We start from the raw sequence: 19,642 nt of genomic DNA, 5'->3' as shown, positions 1-19,642 counted from the left end.
ACATTTTTATAAAATCAACAGTATATTCTTATATAAAATTTACATTATTTACAAAATTTGTACAAATATCGAGAGCGCCTTCACAGAAGGCAAATAAAGGCACTTAATTACACTAACACTTATGAGACATTACACCCTGGATACATGGAGGGGTCGCTTATAATACGGGTGATGAGTTCTGAGTAAGGGGGGACCACAACACGGCGTTTTACGCGGTGGACACAACGCCTTTTTCCAAACCACGGCGGTTTTTCTGGACCACGCCCACGCGCCCGCCGCGATTCCGCACGATAACCACAAACAGACGGAAACTCCACTCGCCCCCGCGGTATCTTCTACGCTCCCTGCTTCTAAAGCAGCGAATAAAGCTAATTTAGTCTGTATCTCCCTATTTCGAGCTTCAATAACTTTAACTCCGGTTGCAAATCCGGCTAATAGCAAATAAAACAGTCCTCCCGCTGCTGCGCGCATTGCTAGCCTCCCTACGCGCTTTGCGCCTCTCGAATCTAACGCACGTCGCACTCTCATAATACCAGGACAGGCACCAATCGCTAACGCAATCGAAGTAACGAGTAAAGCGCCTCGTGGCACACCAATAAGAGCTGCAGCCGCTGCATCAGATATGCCGCACGTTCCAGTCAATTCTTCAGCGGTTACTCTGCGTAGTGCCAGAGCTGCTGCTGTCCAAGCGCCAGCCCAGCCCCATGCTACTGCATGTAGATAAGCCGCAGCACGTTCTAATGCTTCAGTAGACCATTCGCTGGCCGCAGTCAAATACCACGCGACGCAGGCGTTGGCGAACCATGCGTCAGCCGCCAACGTGAAGTAATATGTTAATGAGAAGAAAGCCACACACGTAGGAGAGGCTAATCCATCGACGGCTAAGGTAGATCCGGAGCAGGACACTAACTTGGCACCGAGCCAGCCTCGTGTTACGTGGGCCAAAGCTACAAGAGCGTGACAAGCCGCCATCCAGACCACGGGCCGCTCTGGGTAGCGATATCTTGATGATTCTGCGCAGAAGGTCAGCAACGCAAACGATGTAGATAACAAAGAGAACCATGCTAGGATATTCATAGAGATCTCTGCCGATCGCTTGTCTGTTTGTGTGTATCTGGCATGTTGGCCACAAGCTGGCCAGCACTCTCCCGTGGGTGCTCGTGTATGAGATGGCGGGCAGCCGTGTTCTCTGAGCTCATGATCATGGAATGGCCAGCGAGGAGGCGGCGGAGGTTCTTGTTCCAACTCACTCGCATTTGGCGGTCGCATGCAAAGCCTTCTGTCGGGCCTCAAAGGAAACGCAGTGCAGTCAAACGCGATGTTAGCCGGTAGCAGTTTTATCTGCTCCTTGCAATCTTCAACCACTTTCTCGCATACGGATCTACAGGCGCTTATAGAAGCAGAGACGTCTTCAGAACACAGCGGGGCGAAGGCAGAGCAGAGCAGGAAGCGCGCGTGGACGGAACATTCGCTTGATAAGATGCCCTCAAATAACGCCATCTGTAACAATAGGAAAACAACATTAATGCCACTCGAATAGACGAATTCCTTTCAACTGGTATTTGTTTAGAATAATAGTAAACCTTTTAAGATTCCGTCACCGCTCAAATATCAAATGTTTATCCAAGCAAATAAATAATACAACTAAGTACCGGGAATCGGACGACTCAATGGATTACCCAAAGTAAACAAAAGCCGCTTCGCTCGGGACGTGTAATTCTAAACCTTAAGGTTATTGGAAACAGTCTATTTTCGTTTTAGCTCAATTCCTACGGTATCTGTATCAGTAGAAACCCTTACATGTGATCCAAAGTGATCTTAAACTAGAGCGTATGAGCAAATGTTTGCTTACAGAGATCAAACGGTTTAAGCGGGGAATGTACGTAATGGTCCTAATAAGTTTATGGAAATATCCTAATTAAATACACCCACTGCCCAATTACTCATTATAATGTTCCTTGGATATGCATTACTCTATTTTCGCAATAGTTAATATTCTATGCCATTTTATGGGATGTAAGTCGTATACCACACCCGGATTTACAACATCACGACATGAGCGATCCATCAAGTAATAATATAAAAGTAAATCAAACTTCCTCTTAAACATACGTGAAGTAGAGCCGACATCGTAAACCTTTTTCGTAAGCAAACAAGCGTGTTTGCTCACTATTGTGGACTTTAAAACGTTTTTCTAGAAAAAAATTGAGAACGCTTCAATTTGAGTGCAACCTACCGTTCCGTAATAGGATTGCTTGAGTTTGTTGCCTTAGTTAATCCGGAACGGTTTATAAAATGTTAAGAATAACGTTTTTTGCCTGGTAATTGTTATTTGTAATCCATACCTTAGCCGTACAATAGGCATTTTTTGAGTTTTACTTTTTAAGTATCTACAGGTAGCTTTAAAAAAATATGTGGATAATTGAAGGGAGAATCTTTTACATTATTCATCAACCAATTCACGAATTAACAACATGAACCTTTAAGAATCGAGGACCATCTGAAACTCAAAAAAGACATGATGACGACCTTGCCTTTGTTCGACTCTTCAAACATTCGCGTCTGGTTTTTGTACGGAACCACTTCGGTTTGAGACCAAGCACGTTGCCCTTAAGAATTCACCAAATAAAGATCGATAAATAATGGCCCTTATTGTTAAATGACATTGTTTAGTTCAAGTATTCAAATGTTTGTTCCGATTAAAGAAAACAGAATGCAATCTTTTATAGCACCACATCGTATAACAAACAAAAAGATAAGTAATTGCGTTGCTGGATAAAAAGGAATGCCTCTCCTTTTCCTGTGCAATCTGTAACAAGCGATTTCTTCGACTTCTATAAATTCGTAACGTTATTAGTTTTTCTCTAATCATATTTAATATTAGCATCAAAAGATGAGATCAATGTTATTAGACAAACAGACAACAAGTCAAGTTTATTTTATTTTATGCGCTTTCAACTCATTGACGAGAGACGACGACGCAAAGACGAGCGACGAGGCCGGCACAACAAAAAATTAATTACCAACTCCGAAAATAGCCGAGTGTCGGCGATGGTGCTTTGATGTTACGGGACAGTGCACAGGATGAAAATACTTCATGTTTCTTTTCATATGGACCGTGTAGACGTTACATAATTATTGTGATACAGATAATAAAGAATTATTTATGTATTCGCATCCTATGTGGTGAAACATTGTTTTTGAATTTTAACGATTGATTAGGAATTAGGAAATTGTAACTGTTCCAATTTTTGATAGAAGAAATTAGAATTGTTATGAAATTGACGTGTTTAAAACTTAATTGAGTTATAATTGGCGACGCTCTACAATTCTATAAATGGAGACGATAAACACGTTTTTAAATAGGATAACATGCACAATTTAGTTTATCGGCTATGTTTTCACACGTCAATTAATGCCCTGGCCGGCCCTTTGATCGTCAGTCGGAACGCGCCTTTGAAGTCGACTTCAATTCACGCTTTATCTAATCTAGGTATATGTAACGTACTGAAAGGCCACCAACCCACTATCTATTAATATCTATTATCGGTTTAACGTTTATTGATTCCTTACAATATTTATGTCAAAGATACGTCTTAATGTAATATTCGTGTTTGCTTAAAATTAGCAAACACTATCTTCACTTCTAAACGGTACAACATTAGTTACTTTGCAATATTGATATCAAATACATTATTTAATGGTTTATCGCTTTACACTAAAATTAATAACACATGAGATAATGTTTATATTTTATACTTTATAGTAAAGCATACGAATACGAAAGTAAAATTAATGCCGGCTTATCGGCTTGCATATCTTTAAGTGACGCATTAAGTGTCTATCCATGACAAACAAAAAGTCTTTATTACTATTTGTATTTATTTAAAAAACGCGTGTGATTTTAAACCTCAGTATCCAATTTCTATACATAGAAAAATATAGTCATCAGTAACGTTTGAAATTCGCACCTTTCGTTGCTATCGCTGCTAAAAACAACAATCAAAGGCGCCCGAACTGATTAACGCTGTAAACATGTCTATTAGCAGAACTGTATACAGGCACACTGGCCGCCACTTCAAATCTCAATTCTCAAGGAAACGTCCCGCTATTTTTGGTTTTTATACCTAATGGCGATTGTTTCGGCCTTTGATGTAGACTGCGTAATTTCACTTTGAAATTATGAATCAATTGTGAACCGCTTTTGAACTAAATATAGTACGGTTTATGCGCCAATAAAGGAGGCAAAGTGTTTCATTGACGTACCTACTGTTTAAAGTTTCATAAACATTTTGTATTCAATTATTCCTATAGGCACTTAACCATATAAAGAGAACTTCATTTCTTTTGGAGGCTACATCGCAGCTAAAGAAATAAATAAAGACATAAACAAGGCGTACGTACTAGGTATGCATTAAATTACTGCTAGCAAGAAATCGAAATAAACAACTGTCGGATTAACTCGATCCCGAGAGGCAATAAGCTAACATATTAAGATTACCGAAATCGTGATGGAATTATGTTAAATCTTACAGCTGCTCATTACGCGTTTGATTTATATCGAACACTTGTGCTATAAACGTTTCGATCGAATGAAAACAAGGCGCAACGAACGCAGTTTAAAATGTTTGGGGTTAAAATAAAAAATTAAGGGTTAATACATTTACAATGTTCTATTGTTTAAACTTTAAAGGCCTTTTATTTAACTAGGTACGACAATTATTCACCAAAAGTAGTAGTAGCTAATAATTATTCACCAAAAGTAGTAACTAGTGCCCTGTGCCAACTAAGATATTTTTTTTTACACCGAGAACTTGAAATTATTATTTTTAACTTATTTGGAGCCATCATAACTCTGTATTTAAATTAAAGAACACCGTGTAAATTTTGAATACATTTGAAGGAATTAAGTATAGAAGAAAAGAAACCATCGAATTTTATAGACACTTTTAACCATTCAATGTAAACCATGTTCTTGATAATTAATTTTATGAGCTCACCGGAGATGGATTTACGGCCTTCTGTTTTATAAGCCCTATCTCATCTATGATCTAATGAACTTTAGATGCCTATGATTTAATATGTAAAAAAATGTATGAACCAACAAATTACATATTATTGAAGTGATACTTCTTTATCGGGGTTGAAAAAAAATTTAGTGTACCTAACATTTTTTCGTTACGCGCCATCTTTTTCTTATCCCTACCACGCGTGATTCGACGTATTTCTGTAAAGTTGCATAGTATATACTCTGTCCATTATATTATTTGCTTTTTGACAGCTTCACGCCTATGAAGGATTGTATTGTCTATGTTAAAATGTCATACAAATAATTATCGTTCTTCATGGACAGGTCCCGCCCACTTAGTGATGTCTACACAGAATTACTCAATGATGGGTCGATAGATTATAATAATCGATAGAAATACTCTGTAAAATATATCCGATACAGAAAAACTCTTCTATTATGTTATATAATTTAAACGTAAAGACAACCAAATTGTAAGATAGAAACCAATAAATAATAAAATATTAGTTTAGTATAGTTTTAACATACAATGCATAGATATGTGGTCTTATTATTACATATCTTATTAGTACGTTTACGTTGTAATTATTATTTACGTACCTGATTCGATTTATGATAATATTTTGAATTTATAATTGAAATGGTACTTATCACAATCGATAATCTTTTGAACATCTTACATCACTTCTGGTATCACCCGTCGATCTGTCAAAAAGCAATTCTTATAGTGGACAGACTATAGTAAATTATTTTTTGAAAAATAAGGTCATAAAGAAGTTTCACTTCTTACGTGTGTACACTAGTACACGCACTATTATAATACTTATTATATTATATTAGTATATATACTATATTTCTTGTGTTTTTGTTTTTGAGTCAAATAAACTTTATTTTATTTTTATTTTATTAAGTATCTTTACGAAACAATTTGTTATCCGTTTCGAACAAATTTTGAATCTTTATCCTTTAATCACACCAAATTCTATCTATTTCTAATTTTCTAACGTGCTGCTATGCTATTGTTAAAATATATGTACATTCACATTTATGTTATTTCAAAATAGATTAACAATCAGCCAATGCAATCAATATTACTGAACGAATTTAAATACAGTTGATGTTAGACAGACTTCAATTCATCGCATAGATATATTTAATTCTCAGAGCTATTATTACGAATTAATATGCATTACCATTATAATCTTCGGTTCATCGTATCCAATCGCTTCCTACAATGATGGCCAAGAAACCGTACAGTCGCACACGCAATTCGTGTCCCAAGCGATAGCAATCGCATTGCTAAGAAGCTACATACGACTTTGGCTTTTATCCCAAAGGGATAACGGTGGGTTTAGTATCAATGCATTTTATGATCAGATTGGTCATGAGTGAGTCTGTGATTATCAATTTGTTGCAGTCCGTCGAGGCTTTCTTTGTGACCGGCTGCCGAAGCGAATCTGCTGCTTGCTTATTTTACGTTACACTGTATTAGCGTTGATACTTCAGAAAACGAATAAAGTATACTTATATTCATTCCTACGTGTTGTATTGTATAGAATAAAAACGTGTTTGTGGCAAGATAATTTTAATTTATTGCTCTGTGGTTAACTCAGAAGACCAATCCAAAAAAAGAGGAATAGATCAAATCAGTAGCTTCGGAAATTACCTGCTATAAACATATGTAGCTATTGTTTTGCCAATAAATATTTTAGCACATTATTATTTACGTAGTAGATGAAATTAGCTGATTATAAAAGACTGGATTTTTTAAAATTAGTAACCACAATTTAAATTTGTATTACAACACGATAAAACTGATAAGAAAGCAGTCGGTCATATTTTAAAAACATTGTTGATAGTTCACTCTATTTCAAGCAATTAAGATGTCTCGATTAGGGTTGTAACGGAGGCCTACTTAGCGGAGGCGGAGGCGGATGCGGAGGTGAAGAGGTTCGCCTCCGCGGATGCGGAGGTTAACGGAGGCGGAGGCGGATGTGAAATTTGTTGGGAAAATTTATAATTATCGTCTACTTCTACAAAGTACTGCCAAATTTCACTAGTTTTCGGCTTCATCACGTTATTTAAATAACAATACCTAATAATTACGCACAAAATTACTTAAAAAAATCACGGCTCAATAGGCATGACGAAAGATTTTGAAATCCTCTTCCATAATGTGTGTATACGTTTACTATACAAGAAAACCCCTATATTTCGGTAATATACTTAAATTTAACGAAGATAAAGAAAAAGCCATTTTTAAAAAAATATTTATTAACTGTGCCAAAACAGCTCGCAGGTGTCATGGCGTAGGCGTGACGTCACTCTTTAGTAAATACGTAATTATTTGTACGCATTGCGAAGAAAATTAAAAAAAATATTTATTTAATATGTGTTATAGAAACTAATTTCAAAGTTTATAGGTGGTGTGCAGTATTGCAGTGTGAATCCACATAAAAATAATGCTCAAAAATGTATAAGTAATTATTTCAAGCGAGAAAATAATAAGAAATGATTGTATAAAGTTGGCGCGGACAACCCCGAACCATGTATTCGTGAATTCGCAATTATATTTCTGTTCTGAGTCGATAAAACATACGTGAAACAATAGAAAATAAATAAAAATGCGTATTCTCAACATATTCATAACAACCAAACACATCTGACGTGAGTTGTTTACTTAAGCGTGACGTCACACGTGTTTTAGTCAAAATGGCCAACTGCAGAATTTCAATGTTTTATTTTATTGATAATCTCATTAATCTTAATGTTTTTAAGATTTCTAAGTCACTATATTTAATTAATTTATTATAAATTTTCTCTTAAAAAAACTAATACGATCATTTATGGATACTGTCGTCATGCCTATTGCAACTACGCGGTACCAAACGCTTTGACAAGTTGATTCCTGTTATTTATTCACTCACACTCCCACCACCCGCTTGGCCGTGTTCCCGCGGCAGCGGCTTAAGCAAACTCTCGACCATTTCACTTGAAAACACGCAGCCGAGCGGCTGCGTCGCCTAGCGTCGCTCCTTGCGCGTTGTTTGTGATCGTAAATGAACTTCCGATATGACTCCGCATAAATTTTGCGGAGGCGGATGCGGAGGCGGAGGTTAAATTCTTTGCGGAAGTTCCGCAGTAACGGAGGCGGAGGCGGAGTTCCGTTACAACCCTAGTCTCGATAACAATTTGTTCTTCACAAATATGCAATAATAAATCTTAATGGCGTCTGGAAAATAAAGTAGCTTGATATAAAGTATAATTTTAAATATTTATAGAAATATTCTGTGTCTCTTTTGAAATGTGTGTCTAAGCTTCAGTTGCCATAAAATGTAATTCAGTAGTAAAGTTAATGCATCTCTTACGGGATGACAACTACGCAGTCGTGTGTCCCTAAATATTATCAGCTGATAAGATGGCGCCGTTCCTGATTTAATTAAGCATGTTTACAAAGTGGTGTAGCTCTTCGTACATGATGATAGAGTACAACTACATTTTAATTTAAACAAGTTTACGTCAAAGTTGTATCTTTTGTGGTTTATGATTGTTAAATACATTTAAATGTCTGGTATAGCGTTTATTCCAAGTCCTTTTACTACTGATAAAGTATATTGAACTTATCCGTAGCTACCATAGAGACTAGAGTTACCATATAGGGAATACGGAAATGTAAACTTCGTGTAGGTATAGCTATATATATTCTATCCAATGCTTTGTGTTCTCTATTTTTGTACTTTTTGGTACATGACCAGTATGTTCTGTTTAAATTTTTTATAAATATCGTAGCTGTGAAGATAAATTAATTTGATAAAAGTTGTAGAGCTTGGTAGAGCTAAGTGAAAACTGTGAATTCGGATTACTATTTATTTTTATACAACACTTGTTTATATTCAGCTTGACTGCTTGAATATAGTACATATACTACAATTAAAGAGCTTACTGCTGTAATTTACCAATAAAAAGCTGTATGAGCGCGACTCGACTATTTTCCATAATTTAACATTTAAAAGGACACGTAGTAAACTACACCATAGCAGGCATTTTAGATAGTCATTATTGCCTCAGCATTGTGTGTTTTCTGCGAAGCAAAAAGGTACGAAAAATTTTAATCGACACCTGACAAAAACGTAGCGATCTTTGATGTTTTTTGCAGATATGCTTTTAACCGAACCGACCAATGAATATTGATATCCCATTAATAGTTTTTGTACAAAAAAATTGCAGCTTCGTCATTAATTAAATTAAACAGAACTATTCGAATAGAATTTAAAGTAGTTTTTGCTTTTTCATCGCAATGTCGGAGTTGTTCGTTTCGCAATGTGTTTTCCCTGCAAATATTTAATCCATAGATAAATAAACAATTAAATAAGATATGTCCGCAAGCCGCCATGTTTGCGCAATGGGCCGCTCATGCATGCATCGTCGATCCGTTCGTCATGAGCGATCGACGCAGCCAAGCAGAAATTCTTAATGGTCACTGGCTAAGTATATTATGTTTAAAAAGCGATTATATAAATGATTAATTTGATACTTTAGTATCTATGTGCCGCTAGAACAAAGAGATGTTTTATCCTAGTTTGCATAATCCTATTTTTGGAACTCCCTCACATGTACCTACCTAATAAATAGGTATATCTACTTGAAATAAATATTTCTTTCCATTTTTAAGCCAATTGTTTTTATGAACACTTAAATTACCTATAATATTATATTTAAAATAAGTAACAACAACTGTTTAAACAATAACTTATCAATTATCATTTGATTCTAGAAGTAAACTCATTGTCTATAATAATTTAATTTCTATGGATAGATGGAATTTTGAAATCTTTTCGGATGCTTATTTACACCCGCACACTATTTCAAAATGTGTTCTCAACACCATCGCGCGAAATTTTGCAAATATTCATACACTAAGGGCGTTTGTCCACTACAAGGAATTTTACGGTCCGGCATTCCGATTTTTTACGGTCCGGTATGGCACGCCATTAATCTATATACTAGCTTGTGCACTATACGTAATTTTACTGTCCGACATTTTACTTTTCCCTATTCCGGATGGTTTTTTGTGTCTACGAGTCGCTGTAGGTATAATTGTTTTCGAATGCCCACTTGCTTGGATTTTACTGTTATTACTGCATATGCCAATTGAAAGCAAGCTCTTGTTTTACTTTCTTTTAGTTGGCAATGAGATTTGAGAAGTCAGTATTGTTATTTTATATACATTGACCAAGCATTGACCTATAATTATTATCTAAGTAAGTGTTGGTAAGTTAAAGTTCAAGTGGGAATAGCTTTAGCTCCTCGTCACCGATTAAAATAAATAAGTGAAACACGCATTTTAAATCTCTTACGGAACTTTACTTTTTATTATAACGAAATAATATAATATTTCACCTTCTATATTTTTTACTCGTTTCTTGTAAAATGCAAAAACAATCATTTATGATAGCATTATACCGCCAAACTTCCTTGAACTGTACCGCACTGATCCGAGTAAAGACGGACAGGTGCACAAGCAATTCATCGGTTTTTTCATGCCACACCGGACCGTAAAAAATCGGAATGCCGGACAGTAAAATTCCTTGTAGTGCACAAGCGCCCTTATTCTTATATATAGCCTTTATTTTGTAATAATACGTAGACACTTTGTAAATATTGTGCAAAACTAACAATCTTGCAAGTTACAAGGCAAATATTACTCACTAGCGACCCGCCCCGGCTTCGCACGGGTGCAATGCTGATACTAAATACACTACAGAAAAACTGTGAACGTTGCATATAAAAACATAGCGGCCCGCTCCGGCTTCGCACGGGTATAAAATATATAGCCGGGCGGCCGGCCGGTACCGCCGCAAACGCTACGTCCCGCAATTTTTAAATCTGTAATATCTTCGAAAATATTCACTTAAATCATACGGTGTAAAGGCCCATATAGATCTATATTAAATGAACAATGTATTCAAGGTAATTAATTGGTTAAGGATTAATGTTGTATTGGTTAAAAGCGCTTCGAAAATTAGCCATTATTTGTCGTAAAAAGTAAATGACAAAAAAAGTTATTGTGGGTTATCCATAAGAGATAGACATATACCATCGCGGACTTTTCTGTAGACCTTTTCAATGTGTATAATACTTAGTACATTATTTTGATAAAACTCGTATGGTTCAGCCTGCGTTTGCAATGTAAGCGGAAAAAATGTAATTTTTTACGACATCACATTAGAAACCTCAAAAATAACAGTACTTCTCCACTATTTAATGGATGTTATTATACATATAAACCTTCCTCTTGAATCACTCTATCTATTAAAAAAAACCGCATCAAAATCCGTTGCGTAGTTTCAAAGATTTAAGCGTACAAAGGGACATAGGGACATAGGGACAAAGAATGCGACTTTGTTTTATACTATGTAGTGATAGTGATTACCAAGTAATTATACAAGTGCTAAATGTTTCGACAGCGTAATAAAAAACACTGGGTGTAAAATGTAAATATTAATTTTATATTAAGTATTAAGTATGTAAGTTTCGGTTTATTACGGTAGGTTGTTTTTCCATCGAGATAAATGCTATTGCAATTTTTCTATGCTCATATCTTTGGGTTGATAATTGAATGCACTCCACGCTCCACCTCCGCCTATATTCGAGGCAAAATTTCATCAATATTTAATTATAATGGGATAAGTAATATGTTACTATTATGTTTATAGCTATATCTAATATATATAAATCTCGTGTCACAATGTTTGTTCTCAATGGACTCCTAAACCACTTAACCGATTATAATAAAATTCGCACACCATGTGCAGTTCGATCCAACTTGAGAGATAGGATAGTTTAAACATGTAGGTACCACGGGCGAAGCCGGGGCGGACCGCTAGTAATAAATATATAATATACTTTCCATTCGCATTCTTAGAAGTATGATATTTTGATACTTTTGACTTGCACTTACAATATAGATTATATCGGCTACAAACAATGAATTGGTATAGTTTTTTTAATAGTTGGGATACTTACTTTCTCTTCGCAATTTAATATAGATTAGATCAAAAATGAAAGTTTTTTAGTTGAACTTACTTTGATCTTAGTAGATAACATCAGTGCCTACATTGTTTTTATTCCAATCATGATTCATTACTTTCATTCATTATTTAGTATTTTATTTCATCTATATTTATGCAATCTTGATACATTTTAAATTCCAAATGTGGAAGTACCTACCATAGTATGTGATCGCGTTATTCGCGCCGCAAACTACCAACGTATAATTTGGATGCTTTTTATAGATTTTTTAAATTCAATTAGGAGTTTTTATCCGTAGGTATATTTCGTATTTATAGTATATTTGGTTAATAAATTTTAAATAAAAATTTAAAAGGAAGTCACAAAACACGGCGTTTAATTTAATGTCGTTAAGAAACCGTTGCTGGCTGAATGGCTGGCCTGTCAAATTGTAAGCCCCGGTAAGGATGAAATGCAATTTATTTAGCGGACAAACCGACGGGCCATTCATGCATCGACTGTGGCTGGGTAATGTAATTGACAAGTGTGGATGGCAGATAAGTGAGGATTTATAAGGGAGTTTATTTGCTAATTATTAACTGTAGGTATGTATAATGTACATGGAATACCAGGATATAATATAGACTATAGAGGGATTATTTTTGGGAAACTGTATTCAAATTACCAGTACTCGAAAGTATGATGACTGATGGGAATGGAAATTGTTCACAAATTCGATAGAATTAAGAATTAATTAATTAATTAAACAAGAGATATCTTGTGGTCAAAAATGGAAGTTATACGATGCTTGAGCATTTTGTTCTATCGATTCAATTACGTTCTAACTTCTATCCATTCAATACTACGGAATAGTAAAACATATTTTCTATACTGCTATATATTTTACACTATGTACACCATAGAGCATAGAGTATAGAGCAAAGTTCTCAGGTATAAAGGCCAGTCTACAATAGATTCGGGACGCATCTCAATTCTCAATACATTGAGCGATGATTATGCGAGCGTGTCGGATCGGAGAATCGAGCTTCGTATCTATATAATTGGGCTGCATTCCTTCACCTCCCACCGACGACTGACATAAAGGTGAGGCCACACAGGAATATGGTTGTGTGTGAATTCTTAAAAACTGAATGACAGGACAATTCATTGCAAAACTAGGAAATATAGAAATGACTAATGTATTTTTTTTTGTTAAGTGTGCAGAAATGGGCGATTAGCTAATAATTGTTGTATCCTGCCTGCAGACAGATTGCAGTATACTAATCTAAGTAATGATAAATAAATATTAGGGAAATTTTACAGTATGTGATAAGGCAAATGATTAATTTGTTAATATATCTTATGAAAACTTCTATTAGGTTTTCTGTTACACTGTTACCTATACCTACCTTATGTATTATACATATTACTTAGCAGACATACAAGGTGCTTATAAATATAAGCACCGGGTATGTAAAGCATATCGTAATGTAAAAATTTACATTGCATTATGCTTTCAAATTATATATAAAGTATCTACATTATGCACACACACGTGCGGCTATATAGCAATTAGAAAAAGTCTTTATTTCATGAATATAACTAAAGGATACTAAACTTAATGCGCAATAGTAATGCATACTAAAACCGTTTCAAGCTATTCTAAGAACATAATTGGTTCGGCCAATAAATGAAAAAACACACGATAGCGTTATGTTCTCTAATTACACGTAGCCTGCCGCTAAGTTTAATATTTCTTTCATTATCGTCAGCGTTAATTGCAAAAAGTATATATTGCAAATTGTTATTATACGCTAATTGCTATTACGACAGAATAAGTTTTGATAAAAAACGCCAGGTGTGTCCTCAACTTCACGGACAGATAATTTAACGACCATTTACGTAGAGCTGTTGAAGTGGGCAATATTATAAACTTAATACGGGAACAAGCTCCAATATATTATATTTTAGTTCTTTTGCGATACTCTTTATTCACGATGTATGTAAAATACATTGGGCGTGTGTAGGCGTTTAAAATTAATATGAATTAATCTATACCTATAACTTTTTATTTGTTAAAGGGTAGCAATTGTAAATATTCAGGTTACCTATTTTCTTTCTAACAAGACATGAGCATTTCGGAATATCAAGTTAAAACTTAAATATTGCAACTACTTTATGTCTTTTTTGAATTTTTGAAGGTCGGACTCTAACTCTCAAATAGTATACTTAAAATATTATTAGTTGTGCGTTACTATTTATTGTGTGTATTAAGACGTATTTTATTTTCTATGATTCAAAGAAAATTTCTAAAAGTCCGTTTCCTTACTTATCAAAACAGGTTGATTACTGTATAACAAATAACTCTCCCAAGATAAGGTTCCAGTTTGTAACTCACGATCGGACATTATTTTTAATCAGCGATATGAAGATCGATTTAATCCTCGAGATGCAAAAAAAAACGTTCGTGGAGTCGACGCACGCGCATTACCACAGGCTTTGATCGCGCCGCACCATTTATAACCTATTGCCATATATCGTATTGTACAATTTACATCTTTATTTTGTCTGTGGTCATTTAGCGTATTTAGTTTTTTTGGCGAACATGGGCGTTTGGTTTTTGTTTTTCCTTGGGCGACGTATAATACGAATAAATATGAAATATAATACATATATACATTCAAATCATTTGTTTTATAGTTCAGGGTTGAACTTCTGTTTTTACTTTTCAATGCAGTTATCGACGAGGCAAAATGAAATCGATGTACCTATATTTGATGAACAAAATGAAGTTTTGACGATGAAAAAATATCGCCAAAAACATTTTATTTTCCTGAACTTGTGAAGCTATTAGATGCCATTAAACGTTGAATTACATATATTCATTAATTACACAGAATGCGTATAATTATCTAACGTAGGTAACCAACATGTTCCGAAGAAATTACGAACCATAAATGTGTTTATAGCAGTGAAATCGTTGGACTTAATTCATGGCAATACAGATGCGATTCTATATTTATGGTTTTAAACCAGTTTCTGAGTAACTTAACACTTTTTTTGAAAAACGTCGGCTTTGTGCGGCCGCCTACCTGCTGTAATTAGGAAGGGCAATTTGTTGTTCCCTGTTTCGTTTTTGTGGCGCCGCGAGCTTAGCCCGAGGTGAATGTAGAATTGGATTTTGATTGTAGATTATAATAGTTTCCGTTTGAATTTGAAGATTGTGCACAGCTGATAACGTTTAACGCAACACACGTTTGTACGAAATTTCTGTGATTTCGTCCTGCTCATTGGATACAAAGTCGTTGTCTACTTGTCTCAAATCGAAATATGAATTGGATTTTTTAAAGTAAATTACTAGGTACTTTTTTTTAAACTGAAATATTAATAAAATAACTTTATTCCACTTTTTCAACTTATTCATAGAAATTTATAATAAGGCATACCTAGGAGTAGATAGAGTATAACTTTGTTTGTCTACAGTCTACACACATAAAAGACCAAGATATAAGTAAGTATATCCCATGTTATAATATAACACAATAAAATTCATAGACAAGACATGGGTGTTAAAAACTTTCTTTTGTGATGGTAACACCGGGCTTTGTAAAATTATCCTCGCATACCTGCGCTAATGATAGGGTGGATTTTCACCGAAATAACACCTCGGCTGGCCGACAAAAAACTTGGGTAATTTCGGCCAAAGACGCCGACTATGGAAATGGGTTATCAAATATGAGTTATCTGAATGCATTGTTTTATTACTGAATGGTTCTTGCGCAACCAACGGGTTCGCTCCGTTGTTTTTTAAATTCTACATTATCTACGATTCTATAAAGCCGGGCTTTACTTATCTGTGCTGTTTCTGCGTTAGATGGTATTTTGGGGATATTGTTGTCAATAGTGGAAGACATGACTCGAAATTTATTATTGGCCTCGATAAGAGTTTTCCTTAAGATATGTGCGATATTATTTTATATTTTTTATCTAATAAGAAGAAATATCAGAATGTATAGAACAATCGCGTTCAAATAGGTTACCAAAAAAAGGGAATACTGTACTTCCTTTTAAATTGGTATATTAGTTTTTACTTTTTTAGAGTCCTTGATAAGTGGGTCAGTTAGTCGAATTAACATACATATTATTTCCATTTAAGTAATGAACAATTACAAAATTAATTGGACGTAAAGCTTTGAACGTAATAAAATATACTCTATCATTTAATACAAATTTTGAAATAGGTGAATAACCTTAAATGTTTAAGGTTATGAGATGAAATTCGTGAATGGACCGTCCCACTGACAGATCTTAGATACGTGTTAGATATAAAACAATTCTTTCATTTTTTCAAGCCAATTTCAACCTAATAGCGTTCCATTTAAGCTTTGTTATATTTTAAAACGAGAGATCTATGCGGTACTTCTAGCAGCTTTGATAAAAATGGGGTTAAGAAAGAAAACGTGGTTCTGACAGATCGGAGATATGCGTATTCGCAAAAAAATAAAATAAAAATTCATAGCGATGTTTGATATCAGAAATATGTAAACGGTGAAAAAACGGTGCTTTCATGTGAAAAATGTTATGAAAATATTTTGTGTAACATGTGGGCAACATCGCTTGTCAAAAGTACATTGACCTCGACGTTGACGTAGAACAATTTGGCGCTCTAATTAAAACAACTTTCTGTTTGATGGGCCGAAGTAAAAGCAATGTTATGCAAGCAATTACCTCGTATGGGCAATGTATAATAAGAACATTATTACACTGTATATTATGTGCTATAAACTAGTATTCATAAATTTAATAGCACGTATATTTTACACTCATGTCTATCTTTTAATAACAGCTCGGTGCTATCTATTCTAACGCAAAGAATATAAAACACATAAAGCGATCATAAAACACGTCAAATAAAATGTCCGCGAATTGAACCTAACGCGTGTACTTGTTTACAATGCGAGGCACTTTGAAGCCGCCGATTACGATACACATCGCCACTTACGGCAAGATAAGACGTATAAATAAAAATAAATTGCTGATCTTGGCGCAAAGAGGCCGCTATCGCGTTGATATGCCGTCCCTGATCGGCAGGCTAATATTTATTAAAACTATAACTAATCGACTGTAACCAATCGACATAAAAATTAATAAATCAATAAAAATGTCAAGTGCCTTTTTTGAAATATAGATTGTACACTCAGTTTTTCACAAACAATTAAAATATTACCGGAAACTTAACTTTTGGAATCTTATTAAAATTCCCTTTGGATGAGGCAAAGGATTTTTCTCATTCAGCCTAATGTCAAAGTGACAGTAATTTCTTTCAAATAGTAATTCTGTTATTTATGGGCCCGTAAAGTTCGACCTTTGGGCCATATTATCTACTTTCTATATGGTATCGCCATGTAATTATAAATTAACCGTCGTAATGGCTAGTAGGTACTCAAAGCGCATAGCCATAAAGATTCGCTTGCTCTCTGAAACCAGTTTATTAATACTTGCAATCCCGCGATCACGAAGCGGCTGAATCTTTTTGATCTGCGCCGCGATTCCAAGATAAACGGCTTAGTTTTTTAATATCATTACGATAACGAAATATCCAACTGTTATAATATCTAAACGTTTAATTGCTTCGAGATTCGATCGGTCGAGTTAAAAGCTGGTTTTGATTTGATGTAATTAACTTTGTTGCGAGATGTTTGGGAAAATATAGCAATGATTCTGTCAGCTTTTTTTACGAATGGCGAATATACATTTAGGATAATTGTCTGTTTATTGCGCAAATAGTACTCAAAGTAACATTAGGGTATTCGTGGGAACGATTTCATGAATTAACGTCAAAATTAGCAAAGGGGATAACAAAATTCGGTAGCCAAAGTCAATAGTCACCCTCACCATGTAATGTATCTGATATTAGTTTTACAAGCTATAAAACCCATTCAAATAACCCTAACCCTACAACCCTAGTGTTGATTGAACTTATTTTAGGGGAAAAACGTAACTTATTATGACAGACTATAAACTTTTATAACGTACTGCACCAAGTTTGTTCAAAGTACCTACCTATACTTACAGATACTTTAGTAAATGAATAGATAACTTCTGTAAAATAATCTTAATAAAAGCTCTCTGCTCTCTTTGTAAGCTTATACCCAAAATATAGAAACTTGCTGTAGAATAAATTCCACAAAAAATATAAAAAAAATCACAAAAAAGTTAGGATTCTTACCGCTTCCTCTGCCTCCTTCTGGTCTCTGTGACCCATCAGGTTGGGCATTGCTGTCCAGTTGTACCGCAAATCCTGGCATTGTGATAACTTGATCCTCTCACACTTGCCGCCTTCAGAGTCTTCCTGGTCGGCAGCCACCAACCAGGAGAGCAGCAAAACACAGAAAATCCGAGCCATCATATTCCCACAGTATAAAAACAATAGATACAAATGTTATTTTGAGTCATATTCATTCAACTCAGTCACGACAACACTTATCACAATATCGTAAAAAGTTTCGGTGCTTTAGATAAAATGAACGCACGTCGTCTCTCAAACGCTGTTCAAAGCGGACTGATTCAAATTTCGAACGCCGCGCGGCGTCAAAGGAAAAGGCCGAAACCAGTCAGCCGACAAGCTAGCCGGTGCGTTGTTCCCAACATGCATGTTTCGATAAAAGGTTTCATGAACAGGGGCCGGGCATTATGGCTGAGAAAAAATGAAAGGTGCCTAATTCATACACGACCCAGTGCAATCGGGAAATAATTTCATAGGACGTCACTTTCATCGCCGTGGGTGAGAAGAGATGAGAGACACGTATTAATTTAAATGTATGTCCGTGAAGATTTTTACGAAATTGGTATGATTGAGTTTTCAATTAAAGTGACTTTTAAGAAGAGGCATAAAGAAAATTTTCAAATTTATGCCGAATAATAAACTTACTTACAGTTACATATTCTAATAACACAAACACATTTTTTTATTATTATAAATAAAAACCCCTAATCAAGGCATCAATAATTGTCAACAATAATTGCATAAACCACCCCAAACCTACCCCTTTACCAAAGATGTGCAAGCGAGATACGCACTTATCATATTATTCTTTTATCTTTCAGCCATCCCAAGTAGAATACACAATTAGGCCCCTTCATTACATCACTTCAATAACACCTTTAAAATATAAATAAATACACTGCAAACTGAACCTTATATCCTTACAGTACAGTTAAAATTTTGAACGAATTGTATATATCTGAGGCAGCTATCACGGCCAGTTTACGTTGAGCTGTGTAAGGAAGGAATATTGTTTTATGTTGAAAGGGTCAGAAGGGTCTTATTGTAATGGGTAGAGGAATGAATAGTTGCATTGTTAGAGCGGGACGGCAGTCAAAGGCGCCGCCTGCGCGTACGCAGCCCGGACGAGAGCGGAATGCCTAATTAAGGACGCATGCGTGGACTGTGGGGTGTGGTACAAAGTATTGTTTTTAAACAAATTATTTGCGGTTTAAAAATATTAACACCCCATAATATATTACAAAAAAAACTCAACAAATGAAGTAAGATTTACCTAGACTTAGTGGAAAAGCTTGAAAAAATTCATAACTCTTTGG

At 35.1% G+C, this 19,642-nt stretch overlaps 3 protein-coding genes across 4 annotated transcripts in view; 2 read left to right on the top strand and 1 right to left on the bottom strand.

The window, feature by feature from the left end:
* Positions 1–5,232, top strand: part of LOC149481289 (uncharacterized) — a 72,684-nt gene extending 67,452 nt beyond the window's left edge. Inside the window, exon 3 of one of the 2 annotated variants that reach the window (XR_016316892.1) lies at positions 5,160–5,232. The gene's annotated coding sequence lies outside the window, so the exon portion shown is untranslated. The remainder of the gene's footprint in view (positions 1–5,159) is intronic. The other variant, XR_016316891.1, reaches the window with a different exon arrangement.
* The window catches only part of garz (Sec7 domain-containing protein garz), a 437,193-nt gene that overhangs the window by 33,206 nt on the left and 384,345 nt on the right, over positions 1–19,642 (top strand). The window lies entirely within an intron of this gene.
* LOC149481288 (frizzled-10-like) lies at positions 4–18,622 on the bottom strand. The gene is made up of 2 exons (XM_089705590.1): positions 18,270–18,622; positions 4–1,500 (listed from the first exon to the last, which is right to left on the bottom strand). Exons 1-2 carry the CDS (start codon positions 18,447–18,449, stop codon positions 130–132), a joined length of 1,551 nt encoding a protein of 516 aa, XP_089561716.1. The 5' UTR covers positions 18,450–18,622; the 3' UTR covers positions 4–129.

The sequence above is a fragment of the Colias philodice genome, chromosome 17 (assembly GCF_061535455.1).
Source record: "Colias philodice isolate Cphi_HAF_F1 chromosome 17, ilColPhil1 Martin Lab GWU primary, whole genome shotgun sequence".
NCBI classification, from domain to species: Eukaryota; Metazoa; Arthropoda; class Insecta; order Lepidoptera; family Pieridae; genus Colias; species Colias philodice.
This window is presented reverse-complemented; position numbering and strand designations above follow the sequence as displayed.